The sequence below is a fragment of the Tiliqua scincoides genome, chromosome 5 (assembly GCF_035046505.1).
Source record: "Tiliqua scincoides isolate rTilSci1 chromosome 5, rTilSci1.hap2, whole genome shotgun sequence".
NCBI lineage: Eukaryota > Metazoa > Chordata > Lepidosauria > Squamata > Scincidae > Tiliqua > Tiliqua scincoides.
In genome coordinates, this window is record NC_089825.1 from 8,290,913 (window position 1) to 8,313,400 (window position 22,488).

The window sequence follows — 22,488 nt, forward strand, 5'->3', positions numbered from 1 at the left end:
CCACTCTGTTAATGACCTTCTCATATTTTATTTAATATGTAGCATGAATGGCATGCTTTCTCCTGCCCCCCCCCCCCACCATTATCGACTATGATCTGGGAATCATGCCAAGAACACCCTGGCTGTTGGCATCCTTCAGTCTCGGAAGACCATGGTATCGCACTCTGAATGGTGGTTCTGGAACAGAGTATCCTCTCCAGTGCGCGAAGCCTGGGTAAAGTAGATATGGAGGATAGACTGTTTCCCATGCAGCAGATCCCCCCTCTCCATGTCACTGAAATGGTCCAATGGAAAGGCAGAAGCCAATACGGTTGGTTCCAGCGGCGTCGCAGGAATTGCCAGAACGTGACTGTGTTCAGCCATGAACTGCCTCAGGGGCTCCGGCTCCAGATTTTGCCTCGAGGTTGACTCCTGAAGCCTTTTCCATAACCTGATGTAGCCGCAAGGCAGTGGTGGTTTGGGATCAGAGTTTTCCTTCTCTCAGATGAGCTGCCTTCCCAGGCTAACGAGTCCCATCAACCTGGTGGCTGTTTAGTCGCCTCTTAACAACAAGTATAGCCAAACTGAGGACCTATTCTTATCCCCTCTTGCACAATTTTAACTGTTCATGTTCCAATCTGGCAGTGCAATTGAGAGGTTCTTCACAGAATATGGAAAGCACTGAACTCCTTAAGAATTTAATTTTGCCTTTATGGGCAGTAGTGATGTGGGTGGAAATCTGAGCCATGACGAAAACTGGAGCACATCGGGAAGTCTCCGTGGATCCCTGAGCCCAGATCCTGTAGCCTATGGTGTCCCATTTCAACCATCACTGTTGTGTAGGTTGGAGTCCTGTCTAAGCCAGCCATTTTCAACTATTGTTCCATGGCACATCAGTGTGCCACGAGTGGTCTACAGGTGTGCCACAGGAATTTGGGGGAAGGTCATTTATTAGTAGGGCCAATGGGGGATGTGAGCCCATGGGTAGCATGGTGTGCCTTGTCAATTGTCAAAAACCTGATGGTGTGCCTTGATAATTTTAGTGCCTTGACAGTGTACTGTGAGATGAAATAGGCTGAAAATTGCTGGTCTCTAGGGAGTGAAGCCAGAGAACTGTCCAAGGTTTCTGAATAGCAAGGGAATTAATCCAGAGCAAGTTCTGACTTACTCCTTCAGAAATATGTGCTGCTCGCAGGCAACCCCCGTACCTTCAAGTCTAGGCTTCTTTTCAACCAACTCTGCTTCTGGGGTCCTGGGGGTGATTTTGGAGGAGCTGGAGCTGAGAGGCCCATCAGGATGTATCAGGTCCCCTTAGCCTGCAGCCTCTTAGACTGGGGGTGACTTCCCAAGTGGTAGGGGGGGGTTTCCTTTGATGCCTGTAAGGTGCCAGAGCTAGAGATGGGAGCTAGAGATGGGGGGAGGGGTGTCCACCTTCAAGGTGGTGCCATCCAGTTCTGGGCTGGTCCTGTTGAGAAGATGATGGGGCAGAATACATCCACAATTCAGCAGAAAGTTTTCCTGCACATGTGCCACTAGCATGAATAAATGTGATGCTGGGCTTTTATTTTTCATTTTTATTTTTTACTGGACAGGGAACTCCATTTAATTGGTAATTTATTTGAACTACATCTGAAGAAGTAAGAATGAAAATTCATACCACAATGAATGCGTTTAAGGTGCCACAATAGTTTGCTGCTTTTTCTGTTTGACCTCATCAGTCTCAAACATGTTTTGAGTTTACAAAGGAAGTGAAATTAAGCCATTGCTTCTGCTGGACAAAGGAAGTACACAAGTTATTCTTATTATTGCAACATTTCTCTCCCACCTTTTTCCTTTTGGTGGCATTCAAAGCAGATTGCAATACCAGTTAGAAACACAACCACTGCAAAAAATGCAATTAGGACAGCTGGGGGCAACCTGTACACACCTAAAAGTAAGCCCTATATAAAGTAAGCCACACGTACCTGAAAGTCCTGATTGCAGAATTAGCCGGCGGCTCACCTGGGAATAAAACATACTGAACTTAGTGGGAGTTAGTTCTTCATACACAAGTAGATTTGTGCTGTAAGGCAAACAAAGCTGTTTAGGTTCCAGATTCAGGTTGGGGGAACAAAGGTCCAGATAATCAGTTTCTTCCAAGAATTCCAGGAGCTATTTTTATATAGCTTACATAACGGTCTAAACTAGATGTGATGTTAAATTTTCATTCTTTTTCAACACAGAGATAGCAGCCACAAGGGGCAATTACGGGGTACAAGCCATGATGTGTGTGCGCAACCTCCTGATTTTAGAAATGGGTTATGTCAGAATGCCAGATGCAAGGGAGGGCACCAGGATGAGGTCTCTTGTTATCTGGTGTGCTCCCTGGAGCATTTGGTGGGCCGCTGTGAGATACAGGAAGCTGGACTAGATGGGCCTATGGCCTGATCCAGTGGGGCTGTTCTTATGTTCTTATGATTAGAAGGAGATATGTAACCTTTTTCCCTTGTGCCACAGTCCCCCCAAAATTCCCTCCTCCAAAAGCTGCTATGTAGGGAATGTGTGTAGAAAACATGTAGAAACATGTGTGTAGAATGTAGGGTGTGTGTAGAAAACTCGGATTCTAATCAGATCTTTTAGGGCAAATAGCAGTTTTGAAGGGAAAAATGATTTTCATTGAGACAAAATGTTCTCTCTGTGCATGTTGGGGTCAGACCTGCTCTACTGGCATCTGTTATCTTAGGGTGCAATCCTAACCCACTCTCCAGCGCTGACATAAGGGCAATGCAGCTATGAGATAAGGGAACAAGCATTCCCTTGCTTTGAGGAGGACTCTGTGACTGCCACCCGACTGCAGGATGCAATACCTGCCCTATTAGCACAGCTGTGTCAGTCCTAGAAAGTTGGTTAGAATGTGGGCCTTTGTGTTTTGTTTATTTATTTATTTTTAATGTAGGGGCTGTAATGAAACTTCAAGCATCCCTTATAATTTGTCCCCAAGAAGAGTGTGCTGCCTTGGAGGTGTTGTGGCAATTTCCATTCTCATATAACGGGCTAAAAAGATTTGAAGCATCTGCACAACTATCTACAGCCTCTGTTAAATAATGTAATTCATGCCATGTAATTTTCAGTAAAGCTGAGAGAATGAGACTCATTAGCGGACGCATCACACCGTGACGATGGGAATTAGAGAGACTTAAACAGAGAATTAGCTTGAAGCCCATGCAACGCAGATCCATAATTCTAGGGCTGAGCTGAAGCTTGTAGACAAACAGGAAGTTTCATATGCAGATAGGAGGAGAGGCCAAAGGATCTGTTTCTGTGAAGGAGGACCAGGGAGAGGGAAGGAGGAGTCAGACTGTCTGTCACGCAGAAAACTCTCCTCTGCCATTTAGTTGCAATGAGTGGGAGGGGGCTGTCTCAGTTTCTGAGTTACTTGGGCTGGAACAAGAGCACCAAATTAGCATATCTGTGGACCTGTTCACATGTTACATGGCCATTGTTTGTTGTGTATAAACCAGTGTCAGAGAAGAGGACCTGAGAAGAAGGCAGGCATCAAAGATCAAAGGAAGTGGCACATAGTTCTTAGGGCATACACACCCCTTCCTGGTCCCTGCTTTACTGCAGAGGTTCCCAAATTGAGCGTCAAGACTCTTTGGGACACCAGGACACATATCTGGGGCATCACGGAATCCATGGTTTGCAACCCAAGCGCAACATGACAGAGTGATATGTAGAGGTCTGGATTGCGGAGGTCCACAGGCTGTGGAGCTATAGAAGGGCTCACCCACTGTCCTTGGCTGGTTTGACAAGATTTTTGTGCCCTTTTTTGCCTTAACCCAGAAGTTAGTGCCACTGATGTCGTAACATCAGCACGCCATGTGTCATCAGCACTTATTTCTGGGTTCAGAGCTCGACAAGGGTGAGGTAAGTTTGGGAAACTCTACTGGATCAGCAGCTGAACACGGAAGAACCTTAGCATTATGTATTCACTGCCACCATCCCAGGCTACAAAGACCAGGCAGAGAATATGGATTCCCTCCCTAAAATTCCTCCCAGGAGAGCAATGAAACCCAGGGGTTCTTATGAAACATCAAAGCTCTAGTGGCATCTGCAGGGTGAAGAGATGTGACAACCCACTAAATTACCTGAGAACATGGATCAGGCAGTCAAAATGTAACTAGTTTATTAAAAGTCCAAAAGTATCTAGGTATTTTGTTTTCTTGTATGCTCCCTGAGGCATCTAGTGGGCCACTGTGAGATACAGTCAGCTGAACTAGATGGGCCTTGCCTGATCTAGCAGGGCTCTTCTGATGTTCTTAAAAAGGAATTAAAGAAAAGCAGAGAAAAGGATGAGTAGAAAAAGTACAAGCAAGCTGGTGGAAGAAGCACCAAGAAAAGGTCTGATCCATTTGTAAACTTTTTGGTTTGCAGAATGAAGAGCCCATCTTCTCCAGAGATGGCAGGAAATTCTTCTTTGTTCGAGCTGTTCCACAGGGAGGACGAGGCAAGTTCTATCATATTGCCATGTCTTCATCACAGGTGAGACAAATCTTTACTTGCCAAATGTTTTAATATGTAGGTGAGCAAAGTAATAGGCATGTATTGGAAATGTTGGTAATAATAGCATATTACACCTAAATTATCTTGAGTAAATGTGGATCTATTTAAGGTAATGGCTTTTGCAAGGTTAGTTGGTACTCAGACAGGGTTTTGTAAGGATCTTCTAACTGGCTCATTATCAGGCGGAGTGCAATGGAAAGTGAAGACACTGACAATAACAAAAAACCGACTTGGGTAAATGGAAGGTTGGATGGAGGAACAGCTTAGACCTGCCATGGTTGGATCAGATGGTGGGAATTGAGAGCGCTTCATCGGGAGCACATGCTAACGCTTGGGAGAGCAGGGTGGACTAAATGGCAGACGGTGTTTCTGTTCATGTTTTTAAAACTCTCCTTGTGCTGTTTCTTGAGACCCAAACAAGTGTGTGCCAGAGTGGGGTAGTGGTTTAAATGCTGAGCTTACACCCTGGGGAACTGAGTTCAGATCTCCACTTGACCCAAAGTCATAGTGGGTGGGGTTGTACCTGTCGCTATTTCTTAGCCTTCCCTATCTGACAGGTTGTTGTTAGGATAAAAAGGAGGAGCCACTGATACTGCGCTGAGTCCTCTGGAGGAAGGGTGCGATAAATATACAAGAGACCTATAAAAAAAAAAAGTTTGAGTTTCACCAGTCAGTCTCAGCTCATCTGTCTTTGCTTTATTTTAGCTATACTTGGAAAAGCTTTAACAACATTTTTGCCTTAGAGGGACTGCCTGGGACATAGTTTGTGAACTCCTGAAATAGAGTTATCTGAAATAAGGATTCATCTCCATTTATTGATGGCACTTATCCTCCCAGGACTTAGGAAGAAGGAAAAATAATCAATATGCGCCTTATCTTTGCAAAGCTGCAGTGGATAAATCAGGAGTTCCTGTTCTGCAGAAGACCATGCAGACAGAATGTTCTGCAACAACCTTTTGAAGCTGAGCTTTTCCTGTCTTTTCTTGGCAGCCCAACAGCAGCAATGATAACAGGCAGTCTATCACTTCAGGTGACTGGGACGTGACCAAGATTTTGGGGTATGATGAGAAGAGACATAAAATGTAAGTAAGATTTTTAAAACTGCCTAATCAGCTACCATTGGTCAGCAGTGGCCTGTCTAAAATTGACTGGTTGCACGATATTTAGAGCCAAGGGAAACCATGTCAATGAAGCACTTGTGCCCCAGTGGGCAGTGGTTTAGATTAGAACCTGGAAGCTTTTGCTCAGATAAAGCATTGGAGTTGCAGTTCATTAATTAAGACTGTATCACAGTCAGAATTCTCCATCTGTGAAATGGACAGAAGAATCACAGAGCTACTAAGAAGACACTGCTGTCAATTTTTTTATGCTGGAGGAGGCCCACTGAAATTAGTGGTACTGCTCTAGAGTAAGAAACATGAAGGCTGTGGCTTAAGAAACATTTTGGAAATATTACAACAGGCCTTTGCTTAATTTGATCACATTTGCAACCAGAACGTATATGAGCTTCCAGGTTTTCTTAAAACAATGGTACATAAATACCTTTAGACTTATGTTCTTATGTTCTTATGTAGAGCTTCATTAAATGTTTCTTGTTGAGGGAGAGGCTTTGTTAACTGTGTGCATGGAATTTCAGAGGCATCTGTTTATTTCTACCTGGGCTTAAAGTAGCAGTTAAAAAGCAGAACAATGGAGAACCCTTTTCCTCCAGCAGATCATTATAACCATTGAATAATATCAGGTTTTTTCATAGTTTGCTTCCCTTAGCTGGAGGGTAGCAGCTAATTTTGTATGTTTAATTGCATGTGGCTAGCAATTCCCATGTCACTGTGGTAAGTACACATCATAAGACAAGAAATGATTGATGTTAGAAATGTCACCATCCTAGAATGGATATTTTACATGTGCTTTGTGTATGACTGCAAATGAATTTTGGATACAGTAAGAAAATAAGAGAAAATTCCTGGCCCTGTTATCCCTTTTACACAAAAAAATAGTTTTGCTTGGATATTTTAGAGACATTTTTATTGTGGACTATCTGGAATAGTTATTAGCAGCATCAGGACAATGTATTCTCCACAAACACCAAAGTTCCAGGAATACTGTAAACTAATTTAGAATATTGCTGTGTCAAAATAGTTACCTATTAGATATGGGCAAAAGAAAACATAGCAGCAAGTAATCAGGAGATGGATTTTATTAATTGATTATTATTAGAATCCAAAATTTAGTGATAATGTTCCTCCTTATAAATTGTTTCCAGGGATGTGCGGTGAATGGGGAGGCAAAGCCTCTATCGCGCATGGGTTGAGAATGCTTGCACGCCTCACATGGTGTCGATGCTTTTTGAAGGACTCCACTGGGCAGGCTGTGCTTCCCCCACCTCCCGAACCACCGCACATCCCTGCATTCTCGTTATTACAAATATTCATTTGTATAGTACATACGTCATATTGCTTGCCAGAATTTGTGAGCTTTCCCCTGCTCCATTTCCATTTCATTTCGACAGACATATCGTGTTCGAAAGCGGTTCATGAATTTTCTTTGACAGAATTTTCCAAATACAAAAAATCTTATTGCAATCTTCCATACATCACCACATTTTATGTATCAAAAAATAAAAAAGGTTTTTTTTAGGTTGCCTGTAATCTTTGCAGTTGTACAACAAGCAGATCAAATAATGTAACCCATGAATTGGGGGGGGGGGGGATGTAATAAACTTGAGCTTTAAAAAAAATCATCTTTGTTTCTGTTCCTTCTGCTCTCAAGTTTTCATTGTCAAACTTGTTTTCGTTGCACATGAGGACTAGTGACTATTTTTAAAATGATAATTCAAATGATTAAGTTTTTGATTCGAGCCTAAAGACTTCTAAAGAAAGTTGTGGGGAGGTCATGGAGCCCTTGGAGCACACAAAATGCCTTTTGAAGGGCATTTATAATACTATGTAGTTAACACAGGTAAATCACTGCATCTAAACATCTTGTTATATTCTGTGTGCATTCTATTTTAGCTACTTCCTCAGCACAGAAGAGTTGCCAAGGACACGACATTTATATAGGTATGATTTATTAAGTGAAGGTACAAGACGATGTGAGTTACCTCTCTGAAATAGGCTGTTCCCAGTTTACACAGCTGATTTACGGCACAATACTGAGCCCCCCACAGTGCTGGTGCAGTGACCGCTGCACCAGCCTAGGGCATGGCAAAAGTGCTCTAAAGCACTCAGCAGCATCCTGTGAGTAAGCAGTGCCAGCAGGATAGCTTGTGCTGCCCCACCAGTGCTGGATCCAAATGGAGTGCTTGATGGAGCAGGTAAGCTCCTGTCACGCAGCACAGGGGCCAGTGAGAATGGGGTTGGGGCAGGGTGTAGTGGGGTGAGGGGAGGGGTGGATCAGGCAGGATTGGCGGCGGCAGCGCACGCCACATCCTGTTCCCCCTTCTGGGCTTGAGAGCCTGACATGAGGCTTCTTGGAGCTGTACCATTTCACAGACTTGGGCTTTACCTGGGTAAGAAACCTCCAACCTGCTCCTTCCCGGTCTTGGATATTTCATATGCCAAGCATGAAATTCATGGGTTGCTTGGCCCATGAAAAATCCAAGACTGGGAAGGAGCAGGTTGGAGGTTTCTGGTCCAACACCGGTTAGGATTGGGCCGTTATTCATTAAAAATGAACTCAAAGTGAACACACACAAACTGTGCCACAAAAGTGAAGACTTTGCGATTGGTTTTCAAAAGTGCTACATTCTTCTTTCTTCTTGAGGAAATGATGATAGTGCAAATAGATGATTTTAAAAAGAAAAATGGCATTATAAGGACTTGCAAAGTGGAAAGGACCAGTCAATGGAGTCATTGTTTTGGCTGTCTTTAGCACTCTTCTGCCGTCACCTCCAAATTCCAGACATCTACAGAAAGGCTTCTTTTCACTTAGCAAAGGAGATCAAATCTTGTCCTGCAGATTAAGGATGTAACTCTCCAGTGGCATAGCTTGAGGGTGTGCAAAACACTAAGCTTTGCAGGAAGCCTCACCTCAGTGTGCAAGCAGTCCCTCCCCTTCAGAGCTGTTCCAGGCTGTGAGAACAAAAAGGAGGCAACACCTGCATTTTGCTCTCATGGCCTGGAATGGCTCCAAAGGGAAGAGGGAGGGGCCTGCTTGCAGGCTGTGGTAAGACTCCCTGAAAAACTTAGTGCTTTGTACCCCTCTAGCTATGCCCCTGCAACTCTCAACGTGTTTATTTGGCAATGTTTAAGAGCTGCAAATCAATTTACCTTCTTATTGACCACTGCCTTCAGCAGGGTCTTTGGATTCTCCCAAACACAGTTGCTGAGGACCAGAGAATGACATCCTTACCTGGGGGAATTCAGAACTGAATCTTTCCCTTTCCAAGGCAGTTGGGTCATCAATGCGTCTGTTTTAAACAGTCTCTATTTCTTGCCATTTATGTACATTTTTTCTTTTCTTTTCATAGTGCCAGCACTAATGGGACATTCAACAGGCAGTGTCTTTCCTGTGATTTGATTAACAACTGCACATACTTCAGTGTGTCATTCAGCCACAACATGGCATATTTCTTATTGACCTGTGAAGGTAGGCTTTGCATATCATCAAGGAGATATTTCAGACCTGGAATAAACCAAGTGATGTGTTCAGTTTTTACAACCAAGGAGAACAATCATCGAGACAATGGTCACAGTTCAGGGGCCTTAGGTGCAAATAGCTGTTGCCTTTGTCATTGCTGTGCCCAACACAGGACAACCCAAGCATCTGAACATATATAGGTTTCCATATTGGTTTCCATGGAGGGAGCAGGTCCATACTCACCATTTACATATGGATCTGTGCCTGCTATTTGTTTTTGGTTTTTTTAGTTGCACATTTTTTAAATTTAGCCTATTTACTTACCACTTTTCAAGAAGAATCAGTTCTCAAAGCAATTTAGGGCACAATCCTAAGCAGGTCTACTCAGAAGTAAGTCCTTTTGTGTTCAATGGGACTTACTTAAAGGAAAGTGAGGTTAGGATTGCAGCCTGAAGAACATAAGAAGAGCTCTGCTGGATCAGGCCAAAGGCCCATCTAGTCCAGCTTCTTGTATCTCACAGTGGCCCACCAAATGCCCCAGGGAGCACACAAGACAACAGACATAAACTGCGTCCCAGTGCCCTCCCCTGCATCTGGCAATCAGAGGCAGCCTGCCTCTAAAACCAAGAGCTTGCACATACCTACTATGACTTGTAACCCGTAATGAACTTTTCCTTAAATAGCAAAAGTAGCAAAAGAAGACTAACCAGCAAATTTTAAAATAATGACCAGGTTATGACTGTCTTAACCTTGGTAGAAGGGCAATGAGTATCCCATTCCTGGCCCCTCAGGCTATATCTGAATGGAGGATGATGGCCAGCTGTAACTCCAGAGATAACTCTTGTTGTGATTGGAGAAAGAGCACATTAGTACAATACTTTGAAGACCTACTTTGACACTGTTTATACTTCATCTCAAGATATAGATCTCATTTCATCCCAGACTCTTGGAGTACAATGCAGTGCTTTAAGGCAAATGTGTAAAAATCTGAAGAATGGAATTTTAAAAATCATAGATAAATTTAAAATATAAAAGGTGTTTTGGGGTGCTAGACCATGTATGTTTATTCAGAACTAAGTCCCACTGTGTTCCATAGGACTTCCAGGTAAATTTATCCAGACTGGAACCTTAATGTGTCATGTCTCTCATTGGTATCTGGGGCAGGACAGGCTGGTGATTGTGCCCCTAGGCAAATTTCTCAGTTTGCCTCCTGTTGATATTGTGGCTTCTTCTCAGCAAACATTCATTTGAAAGAAGTTTCAAAGATAGCTGTTGAGTCCTCTTGATGATGACATCACTGCTTCTACTGTAGGAGAAGTCATGGATTTTCACTCCTTCCCCAATCCCTCAACTATTCTGCAAATCCTAAGTACGGCAGAATAAATACAAACAACAGTGCAATCCGAAGCATTTTTACCCAGAAGTAAGTCCCATGGAGCATGATGAGGCTTAAGCTGCAATCCTATACACACTTATCTGTGAGTAAATGGACTCAATGGGGCTTACATCTGAGTAGACATCCATAGGCTTGAGCTATTAGTCCTTTGTAAATGTGCTTAGGATTGCACTGTAAGTGTGGTGAATATGATTTGTACACGTTCTCTGCCTTGCAAACAAATGCCCTAAAATGCAACAAATGTTGGTTCATTTCAAACCCCTTCCCCCCACATTTCAGGCTATTATGTCTATCTTCACCTTTAGTGAACCTGGTTCCTAAGACCGAGAACACAGTAGACCACTGGAGAGCTATCCTAAGAGATGACTGGTTCTAACGGGGTAAGAGCTTTTTCTTCCTCAGCATAGCCTAGCCCCAATTGGCTGGTTTGAATGGTCAGATCTCATCCCACAAGCAAGTCAGTCACTCGAGGCAGTTGATGGAGTAGGCAGTGGGAACGTTGGAGAAGAAACTGCAGTTTTATTATAAAAACGGACTGCCTGATCCTCCTCCACTGCTCCCACGCACCCTGCCCAGGCAACAGTGGCCACAGATGCGCTGCAAGGCAGGTTGCAGCAGCTGGGAAGGGAGAGGGGCCGGTGGGGAGGGCAGTGCTAGTCAGCGCTGGGCTTCCGCGATAGTTAAAGGACACAAGGCACCCGCAAGCTCTCTGCTCAGTCAAAAGGCATTCCTGGATGGGGGGAAGGCAGGGGAAGGTGAGGAGGGGGTGTTTCTGGGTGGGAGAGGGTGGCTCACGGGGCAGTTCAGACCCAGGAGGGGCTGGGGACAGAGACAGAGGCTGCCACTGGATCCTATCCCTCCTCCTGCGCCTGAAAGCTCAACAGGGGCTACTTCAAGATCCAAGCAGACCCACAGGGGCTTGGGGACACTACACGGGGAAAGGGAACTGGTGTTCCCTTACCCAAGGGGACCTCTGGTTGCTTCTCCGTCCCCACACAATACAGTGGCAGACATTTCAGCTCCGTCGTATCATGGGGCAGGCAGGCAGCATAGGATTTGGGCCTAAGGGCCAAATCCTATCCAGTTTTCCAGTTGTGGTGCAGCTGTGCCAGTGGGACATGCACTGTATCTTGTGGTGGAAAGCAGTCACAGAGGACTCCTCGAGGTATGGGTATATTTGTTCCCTTACCTTGGGGCTGCATTAAGGCTGCGCCGGTGCTGGAAAGTTGAATAGGATTTGGCCCTAAGTAAGCTATTTTGCTCCTGAATTCCTCACCATTCCAACAAATGATATAAAATTAAGATATTCTTTTAAAAAAAAATACAGTGTTTGAAATGCCATGCAAACGTTAAAAATACATAATCTGAAATAACTATAAAAGCCATGAAAATTCAAGTGCCAAAATATTTAGCCATTAGCTTTGGTTTCATGGAATTGTGAAGAATTGTGCCAGAACCGGGGGGGGGGGAGGGGGAAATACATATTCCTAAATCAACACATTAGATAAAAATGTTATACCCCAGACCATACGATTTCTTCCTGGAAAAAAGATACATTCACTGGGTGGGCAGAATGCCAGACAACTATCAGCTGTCTTCCTTCAGCTCTCTTCATCTAATGAGACCATCACTTTATTTATTTATATTTATTTGTTTATTGTAGTTCTACCCCACCTTTCTCTCCCAAAGAGGACCCAAGGTAACTCCAAAGTGCAGACTTATAAGAAACAGTATCAATAAGTAAATAATTTAACCAGTGCCTGTGTGGTGCTTTAAAAGTGTCTGGAATGAAAACTGGAACTAACTTTCCAATCAGTTGTTTCCAAGGTATTTCAAGCAAGAATCGTTAAATGTAAATCTGGGGTCTGTAGTAAGCCACACCTCAGTCTTGTGGCAAAGAATGCTTGTCCACCCTCCCATCATGCTCAGGTGCATTTCTTGGCCAGGGAAACACAGAACATCTGTTTGCAGGTCTCTTAGTGTAGAATTTGAATGCGCAGTTCAATCACCATAAGCAATGAGGAATGCAGAGACAGGAATTTGTGAGCCTGTTTTCAAGATGCCTCGGCTGTGACAGGCATTCAGTTTATTCAGGGCAAAGTCTTCATTTTTGAGGAGGCTCAACGAAGTTACGATGTATGGCATGCATAATATATAGAGCTTGCTGGCTGGTGTCAAAGGGCTGGTGTCAAAGGGCTATATTCAAAGAAAGTCAATCCAGACAAGGTACCATTGAGATAAATGGTACTTAAGTTAGTCATGACTAACATGGCAGTTTGTGAGAACTGTCTTCAGATACAACCCAAAGGCTGCTTGGGACAGGTCAATCCTATTGAAAACAGTGGGACTTGCTTCTGAGTCAACATGCACACTTATTGTAACCAGTAAATGTAACCAGAATTGTATCTGGGATCTGCACCAAGGGTCTGGATCACTTGTAGCAACACAGGGAAGAAGAACAGCTTGAGGCACCTGAGTATTTACTTGGGGCAAAAATAGAAATGGTTTTTTGCCCTTAACCTATGTTGCTGTGTATATGTTAAATTAAAAGCATTTCCTGCAAGCTGAGCATTTTTAGACTCTGCCTGTAGCTACAGACCATAAGCACTTTAAAGTGTTTCTGTAGAGTTCATTAATTTTTTTCTCATTCTTTTTTTTCCCTCCTTTGGAAGTGCCAAATAGATACCTTAAAAAGAAGTATGCTTTAAAAAAAAAACAGGTGTAAAATGAAGCTTCTAAATTATGCAGGGCTGATTCACACAATTATTTTCATGGTGTTTTTTTTTTTTTCCTATAGTAGAGCAAAACTGAATAACTGTTAATCCATTTGACCAAAATTTAGGAGGGTTTATTTTAAGACAAGACAAGTGAGACTTAACATGTTAATGCCTTCATTGACAAACATTTTTTTCCCCTTTAAGCCATTTCTGCCCAGCCCACAGGTGTACACATTTGGTCCCTGTTGTGTATATGGAACGTTGGTCAGAAATGGCTTAACTTCGTTTTTGTCTTTCTTTCTTTCTTTTTTTTTTTTTGACATGACTTAAAAATGAGTTTTCCCTGGTTCTTTGTAAACTGTGCACCTTCTGTGGTGCAGTATGTGGCCTCCCATGCAGAGGCAGCTTGTGCACCCCACTGCAGGGGGAGACAAGCAGGTTCTGCTTTAGTGGTGCCCCGTCATGGGACAAGAACTGTGCTGGGGCAAAGGGTTAAAGGCCCCTCCCTGAAGTGAGCCATAGTTTCACTCCAGATCCCCCTCCCCGAAGTGGTTGCTATGTATGGATTTAAAAACAAGCACAGTAATCCTAATTAATAATGCACTTCTTGTGAGATGCACGTTGGCCTAAGTCAGTTGGCAGTTGCTTACATATGAACTCACCGCATGAGTGTTAACTATTCTGGCCAAAATGATTCCCCTATTGGGAAGTAATTTTTAAATTAGTACTTCTAGGCAAATTGTGACCTTTTGCCACTTTTCTAGGATTTGGGAAGCTGAAATTAGGTTCTGATGTTTCTGAACATGGCCGGACAGTCCTTTGGTTGGACAGTCCTATGCATTGTAATGGCTGTCATATACACATTTTCATTTGCTGGTTGCTATTTCCAGAGGCCTATACCAGTATCCTTAAATCTGAGCAATGATTGGGGGCTTCCATTGTGCATGGAGTGAAGAGAGCCACTTGCCCTTGTCATCAGAGCTGACCTTTCAAACACAGGGCAGACGGACAGTCCTTCTATAAACCCAACCATCACAACTGGAGTTGCCCCAGATACAAATAAGATACTGTTATCTGACTTGATTATTTTTAGGAGAACATCTGTTCTGCCATCCTTCAACAACATAGTTATTAAAGTAGACTGTGATTAATTTAAATTGTCTCTTGTGTGGATGTCATCTTACTTTTCTGCTTCTTCTGAACAGGCCAATCATTTGTATGCTATAAAATATTTCATTGTAGTGTGAAGCATCATTAATTTAATGTAAATTGCCCTTAATTGCTCAGTGACATTTTAAAACGAGCAGGAAATTGAGAAAAATAATGGGCAGCTTCCAGTTTAACAATGACATTTAGATGAGGTGGAAAAGGTTTATGTTCATGTCACCATGGAAATGACCCAAGGTGATGATGCTGCAGACCAGAAATCACATTTGTTTGCCATGTATGTGAACATATAAGAAGAAAGTGTGGAAGGAGCTGATTATGGTAGAACTACACTGGTATCAAGCCAAAACAAGATGATTGATTCAGTTCTTCTGCTGGTGAAAGCTGAATTACATAATGTATATCCTGAGGCTTGCTCTGTGCTGCCACCGCAAGTCAAATCAGCATTCCCACAGCCATCTTTTGAGATTGGCAGCCCAATCCTAAACCTCCCGGAGCTGCAGGCTGCAGCAGTTCCAAGATGGTCACCACTGTAACCTGTGGGACCAAGGAAGCCAGTGGAGGTTTCCTCGGGGGAAGGGGACATTTGTCCCCTAACCCCAAATAAATCCCCAGCCCCTGCAATGGGGCTACTCCAGCCTGACACAGAGCATAGGATGTGATGGAGGAGGTATCCAGCCGTCCCACCAGTGGCATCACTAGGGGGTGCGGGGGGTGCAGGCTGCACCAGGTGATGTGCCAGGGGGGTGACACGCCCCGGAGGTGTGATGTGCTAACATCACGGCATTAGGAGTTATCCCATCATACCATACACCGTTGGATGCAGAATTCCCAGCAGAGTGCAATGCAAAACACAGAATTGAAATAGCTCCTTTCATTCAAAAGTTATGGCCAAAAAACCGGAAAGAAAAAATGGATTCCTATGGAAAGTGAAAGTGAGCCATATTGCGCGTTTACTCGTGTATAGGCAAACTTGCCATCATCTGTTGGAAAGGGCAGGCTGAGAGGAATCCAATGACACTGGAATGGTTCCGATCCAAAGCGTGCAGCCCTATTGAAGTCTATTGAAACAAAGTCACGTGGCCGTGTTTACTTGCGAGTAGGCGGACTTGCCTTAGTCCGTCAGAAAAGGCAGGCAGAGAGGACTCCAACAGCGTCAGAATGGTCCTGATCCAATGAATGCATCCCCCAAAAACACCCGAGAAGGAGGTCCCTGCCTCCCAGCTGCCCTATTGAGCCCTATGAAAAGGAAAGCAGCCTCACGGTGGCGTTTACTCCCGAGTAGGCAGACAAGCCTTGGCTGGCGGTCAGGCCAGGCAAAGGGGAATGTGAGGACACCAGAATGGTCCCAATCTGATGGAATTGGAGTGCAACAGATGCTCCAGAAGGCAGCCTCTCCCCCCCGCTAAAAAGTACAAAAAAAAGAGGCTTGAACTGGTAAGGGGAAAGTTTTCTATTTTGCACTTGCAAAGGCAGGTGGGTCTTTATTCTGAAATGCTTGAAGAACTTTAAACTGGGTACTGGGGCGGACTGGAAATCTCACTAATTCTTTTTTTTTTTGGGGGGGGGTGCTATTGCAGGCAGACTATAGGGTAAGCTCCATTGACCATTATGGGATTTACTTAAGAGTAGACATGCATAGGATTGGGCTCACAGGCTGCAATCCTATCCACACTTGGATAGGAGAGTAAGCCCCATTGACCACAATAGGACTTACTTCAGAGTAGATTCACTTGGTGGAACAGGACTGGCTCCCCCTTATTTAATTATTTTTTTTTATTTTAATTTAATTATTTTTAATTATTTATTTTAATTTGCTAGATGATGTCACTTCTGGCCATGACATCACTTCCAGTGGGTCCTGGACAGATTGTCATTCTAAAAAGTGGATCCCGGTGCTAAACGTTTGAGAACTGCTGCAATAAGGTGTTAGTAAGTTGACACGGGTGTGGGTGTGTGTCTGTGTGACTCTACAAGTTTTCAAAATCACTAAAATCAGAATTTGGAGGAATAATACCATCATGTTATATAGCAATCAATGTGCAATTTCATGCAGAATGCAATGAAACAAACCACATTGAAATATCTGTGTTCTAACAAAAGGTACAGCCAAAAAACCGGGGGGCGGGGCGATGGTACATCACCACGCCCACCACCTGGGGCGTTGCCGCGGCCACTGCATGGGGTGATGCGCAGGCCTCCCGCACCGGGTGACGCGAATCCTAGTGACGCCACTGGGTCCCACCCTCCTTCCAGGCTAGTCCCTCCCCCGTCCCACCCTCCCCATCTTAGAAAGCCTCCTCACCGCCCTCCTGTCATCTTCTCCACATCACCTGGCACTTACCTGGCTGCTGGCAGTGGCCGGGCTTCCCTGCAGTGCTGGCAGGGTGGTGCAGGCCTCCTCGCCAGTGCTGCTTACTCACTGGGTGCCAAATATGTGCTTTATGGCACGTTTGTGACACCCAGCACCAGTAGTATGAGTATATCACTGTTACTGAGGGCCACAGGAATGGGCCCTAAGAATGGCAAAATCTGGGGAGTCCCAATCACAGATTTCCGAAATAACAATTACTTTGGCCTTGAATAGCAATTTGAACTCGGGCCTCTCCAATTCAGGTTTCATACTTTAATGCTGGGTTTCTCCCAAATATTATAGTTTGGTGAGATTCCTGAGAATTTTTTTAGGCTCTACGTCAACCCTCATTTAGTAACAGGACCAGGCATACTGGACAGCTGTATTCCTGTCAAATGCATCCCAGTAGTGGACATTTGTGTCCCTTCTTTTTGTGTCCTGGACATTTGTGTCTCACCACATGTAAATTTATATTCAGTGTACTTTTTTTATTTAAAAAAATGCAAAGGTAGGGTTAGGGCTGAGATAAGAGGCTTAGGATATATACCATGGGGTTTGTTGCCCCATTATAGTGGGATGCAAATGACTGGGACACACACACACACACAAAAAAAACAGACACGAATGTCGAGGGATGCCAATGACTGGGACACATTTGACCCAGACACAATTGCCCAGGATGCAACTACCCTCTCATTTTCCCCTTCCTTCATAGAATGGTGGTTCCCTGGGGAGAGGGAGTTAGTGTGAAACCCTTTTGAGCAGATAGGCCATAAATGGTCCAATTCACCTTGGAAAGGATATGTGATCACAGGGATCATGTGAACTGAATCCTATAATGTCCCCAGGAATGAACCTGCAGAAAGCTGGAAGTGGGATCACGCATTCTCAGGAGACGAAGAGAGAGAGAGAGCACCCGTTCGTGTGTGTGACTGTGTATTTCCAGCTTGATGAAAGACCTTGGCTGAACTCATTATCCTTGAGTGCAGATGTTCTCATCCCTCTAGATTTAGAGCTTTAAGAGGAGTTGCGTCTTTCACCTTCTGTGCCAGCTGGACTCTCTATTGTTTTCTGATTTCAAGAGGCCTGTTTAGCTTTTCATGAATGCTACAAGAATATTAAGAGCATGTGCTTGTTGAACGTATTGGAAAAAGAGATTCAAAAAGAGGAAACTTGGAGTTTATAATACGTTGTGCATTTTTGGTTTGAAAACGAGAAGACCCGAATCGTGGTTTTCCTCCCAGAAATGGCTATATATTTATTTAAACTATTTGTATCCTGTCTTTCCCTGCCTCATCAGGAGTGCCCAAGACAACTCCCAGTATTTTTTCCCCTACATATTAGTAAAAGAGAGAAGTGAAGGGGAGGGCAAATGCCTCCCTGGCTTTGCTTCCTTCTCACAAGTTGGTGTAAGAGAGGAGGGGCACAGTTCAGCTTAAATATAAAATGTCATTCTGCAGAGCAGTGATTTTCAACCTTTTTCTTCTCATGGCACACTGACAAGGTACTAAAATTGTCAAGGCACACCTTCAGTTTTTTGGCAACTGACAAGGCACACCATGCTGTTGGTGGGGGGCTCACATCCTCCAATGGCCCTACTAATAAATGACCCTTCCCCAAACGCCCATGGCACACCTGCAGACCATTCGCGGCACACCAGTGTGCCACAGCACAGTGGTTGAAAATGGCTGCTGTAGAGAATCAATGTCATTTGTGACCTGCAGATTCTTTCTGGAATACTGAGACTTCAGTATCTATTCTTTTGTTGGTTTAAAAGTAAATCTCTAGTCCTGAATAGGAGCTCCACGTGTGCAGCAAATTTCCTCGCAACACTGTGTTGCAAAGCTTTGTCCTTACAATTCCTCGTCTGCCAAGAAGTACACTTGGTGTTCTGCAAACTGTTCCTAGAATATATATCTGGGAAAGAGCAGCTATCTGTTTGCAGTAAACAGAACAAGAGTGCCCATGCAGCTTCTGAGCTGGCAGAACAACATGAAAACAAGGAGGCTTTTACTTTTATTTTCATTTTCCTAGCTACATACCTATGGAAGAACATATGTGGACGTGCTGGGGGGGAGGGCGGTCAGACACAAATGCCTTGGGGGCTTAGACTAGCAGTTGAAGCCACTTTTTTGATGTCTGTGATTGCCAGCAAATGCCACGAACATCTGTCTGCAGTATTGACTCTGAAAAGGCTGCAACGGAACAGATCTTTTAATTATAGCCACTGGCCCAGAGCTGCTTCCAGCGTCTTTGTTTATTAGTATGATAATATGGCCTCCGTGTATGAACTGAGATGCATTAAGTTATAAATAATGCATGGCTTAGCAAATAAAGAGATCCTGGAAGCTTTGCGCTGGGGGCAGGCTGGGGTGGCAGGGCAGCGGTTGCCAATTATCCTCTTCGTACACCACCCCGGCCCTCTTGGTTCATGCTGCTTGCAGCTGCTCTCTGAATCATTCATCCCGACAGACTCTGGTGGAAGATGACAGAGACCATTTCAAATGTGTTCATTGTTTACATTCTGGGAGTTTTACCCACCCACCCCTTTTTTTTTTGCTAACAACACATTAAGACCACCATACAACCATTTTTCTTTCATGTTTTAAAAAAAATCCATTCATTCTTCACACATTTATAATTCTGTCTTTGACAGTGGCTATTGAATACTGATTGGTCATCATTGCCATAATTTCCACAGGCTTTTAGAAATTAAGAGGCATTTCGGAAGGACAATAGTAAAAAAATCCTTGCCCATGTTTTTATTTTGGGATTCAGCGTAGGTTCTCAAACTGGTAATCGATATGATTTATTCACTGAACAATTAAATATCATAATTGCTTTGAATAGTGATACCCACTGAAATAGATAACTCAAAATATTGTTGAGGTGTGATTGGAAGACCCTAATTCACTGTCTGTTCCCTATCAAATTACACAGACTGTAATCCAGGGAGCCTGTGCATGCACCCAAAAGCAGTTGAATATGTGGTGGGGTTAAGGTTTTTCTTCCTTGTGCTATATGGGATGCTGCTCTGAGCTACCACAGGAATGTAACCGACATCCTGCTGGATCCAACCACAGGTCCATCTAGTCCAGCATCCTGTTTCCCACAATGGCTCACCAGCAGCCTCTGGGAAGCCCATAAGCCAGAGAGGCTTTGCTCCCTGCAGTGAGTAGCCAGAAACATACTGCAGTCGAACCCAGAGGTGACACATGGTCATCATTGCTAGACCCATCCTCCATTTGTCTAACTCGCGCTTTTGGAATGAAAGGATCTCGATTGTTAAGTGAAGTGCAATAAGTTTAGACAGCAACTGTTTTACCTTGCACATGCCCAATCTCATCTGATCTCGGAAGCTAAGCAAGGTCAGGCCTGGTTAGTACTTGGATGGGAGACCGCCAGGGAATACCGGGTGCTGTAGGCTTATACCATAGTCTTTCGAGACTGAAGGTTGCCAACCAATAAGTTTCAAAGTAGGAATAAGTGGCAGGAGAAGAAAATACTAATTATTAAAAAAATCTCTAAGTTTATTTTTTCATTGTATAGTCTTTTGGGGGTGGGTGTCATGGCTCACTCCTACACTTCAAATTTTACTGCCGCATCGCTCAGTCTGATTTGATGGCTCCCAGCCCGTTGCCACTGCAAGGAGCACAGGCTGCTGCAGGCAGTGAGTGTTACCTCCCTGTACCCCCAAATTGGGCCAGATATTACTGCCTGCAAATGGCGTGGCAAAATTGTGGGGGAAACATATCATAGCAAAACTAGTTTCTTTTCTGGATGATGTTGCATACTGTCCATGGCTTTCTTGCAATGATGTAATTTAATGTTGCTTCTTTGTGGATTAATAATAAGTGGCTGTTTAGGTAGCGCCATGAAAGTCTCCTCTATGATACAGCTAAATTGTCACCAAAATTAAATGAAGCAAACTAGCTATAACTGCAGTTATATGCTGCATCATTACCTCCAGGGTGTCTTGATGTGGCATGCAGTAGTTTTACATGCACCTTTGAACACTGTTCTCCTTCAGTGGGTGTTTCAGAGATAATGAAGACTATCCCTGTGGGTGGCTTTCATACATTTATTAAATTGGGGAAAGTGGTCAATAAGCCAGGAAAGGCAACATTTTTTTTTGTCTGCAGGTTTCAATGCCAAATTTAAGTTGATTAGTGATCTACCCCCAGAAATGTGCACACTCTTTCAGTTCTGCATTCCTAGATGCACAAAGGTGTATTCTTTGACTTCCATTCTCCAGATCCAAAGATCCATGAGCAGAAGGAATAAGTTACTTTGCACTGGTTTGTGAATCCTTGTGCAACACAAACGGTTTTCTCACAGTGCAAAACCACAGTGTTTCAGAGGTTGTGTTATAGTAGGAGAAATGTGGTGAATAAGGAAGGTGCAGGCTGCAAGGTATACATATTTTAGTACAGGGGTGTCAAACATAAGGCCCGGGGGCCAGATATGTCCCATGGAAGCTTTTTGTCTGGCCCTCAGGCTCTCAGCTGCTGAGCAGTGCTGGGATGTTACTGCTATAAGGGCAGCTCACATGAAAATTGGACTTTCTCATATCTTGAAATATGATCAAGATTTGCATATTTTCTTTTCTGTCATTTACAGCTAATGAGTTCCAAAGTGAGAAAAGGGGCTTATTTTTGGTTATGACCTTTTCAATGACATCACTTCCTGACTAATGACATCACCTCTGGCCCTCAGCAGGCATCATGAATGCTATTCAGCCCTCCGTATGAAATGAGTTTGACGTCCCTGCTTTAGCAGATCATTTAAAGATCTTGAGAATGAGTTGGGCTCACTTTTCTCAAGCAATACTTTTCCCAAGGGACCAAAAAACACTTCTGTGAGCCAAAGTTGCTTCTTTGTCAGCACCAGTATCAGTCAGTCATTTCAAATCAAACTGGCCACCAGACTCTTAAACAGAGCTTGGAGAGTTGGCCTATATAAATCCAGTTTGTGTGCATTTGGGGCATTTGGGGTAGTCTCTGGTACAATCGTAAAGCCTCAAAGGTTCCCACTTTGTGGCAAGAAAGAGATTACTGGTTGCTGTGACTTGGTTTTTTTTTTTAATGACAAGACTATCAAGACTCAGGAAAATATCAGTGAGATGTATCATGTTTTCTCCTGCACAGAGCATGCAAGTAACCAGTTGGAACAAGGCCTATAATTCTGTGTATTAAGTGATGAAAAAAAAGCTGTGCTGACATTTATACTGATATAAATCTTCAGTATTCCCACTGAAGTAGTTCCAGGCTTCTATCAGAGTCTCCCTCTTAAAAGAAAAATATACTGTTGTGTTAGCTCCATTTTTCATCTAGACAAGTTCCTCATTTGCATGGTTTCTATCGGGTGGAAAGATGACTTGATTCCTCCTGCCTGATTGATGAAGTAATTCTGATTCCCTTTCCCTGTTAATGCAACATTCTCTTCGTTAGCAAGGGGATACCTTTATTCTGTACTATCTAGATGGGTTGAGAATGAAACAGAATCTCTACACTGTGGTAAAGGAGAAGTAGAAGTAATTTTCTTACTTTTTCTTCCAGAGCTTTCAGAAATTATCTCCAGAATATTCAGTGCAATGTCAGAGACGGCTGCTTTCCATCAGCAACATCTGATGGGATACAGTGATGCTTCTGAAATTGCAGCACAGTTTGTAGCATGCTCCTAGCTAGAGCAAAACTGACTCCAGTTGTTGGGTCAGACTCTCTAATGAATGCTGAAATCATGCTCGTTGCCTGCTT

General features: G+C 43.7%; 1 protein-coding gene and 1 pseudogene across 2 annotated transcripts in view; both read left to right on the forward strand.

Annotated features, from left to right (window-relative positions):
• Positions 1-22,488, forward strand: part of DPP6 (dipeptidyl peptidase like 6) — a 383,341-nt gene that overhangs the window by 339,538 nt on the left and 21,315 nt on the right. For both annotated transcript variants that reach the window (XM_066627029.1, XM_066627027.1), the window contains 4 exons: positions 4,393-4,500; positions 5,512-5,603; positions 7,533-7,580; positions 8,990-9,108. In XM_066627029.1, coding sequence (XP_066483126.1) covers positions 4,393-4,500; positions 5,512-5,603; positions 7,533-7,580; positions 8,990-9,108 — 367 coding nt within the window. The remainder of the gene's footprint in view (positions 1-4,392; positions 4,501-5,511; positions 5,604-7,532; positions 7,581-8,989; positions 9,109-22,488) is intronic.
• Positions 20,041-20,159, forward strand: LOC136654706 (5S ribosomal RNA; annotated as a pseudogene).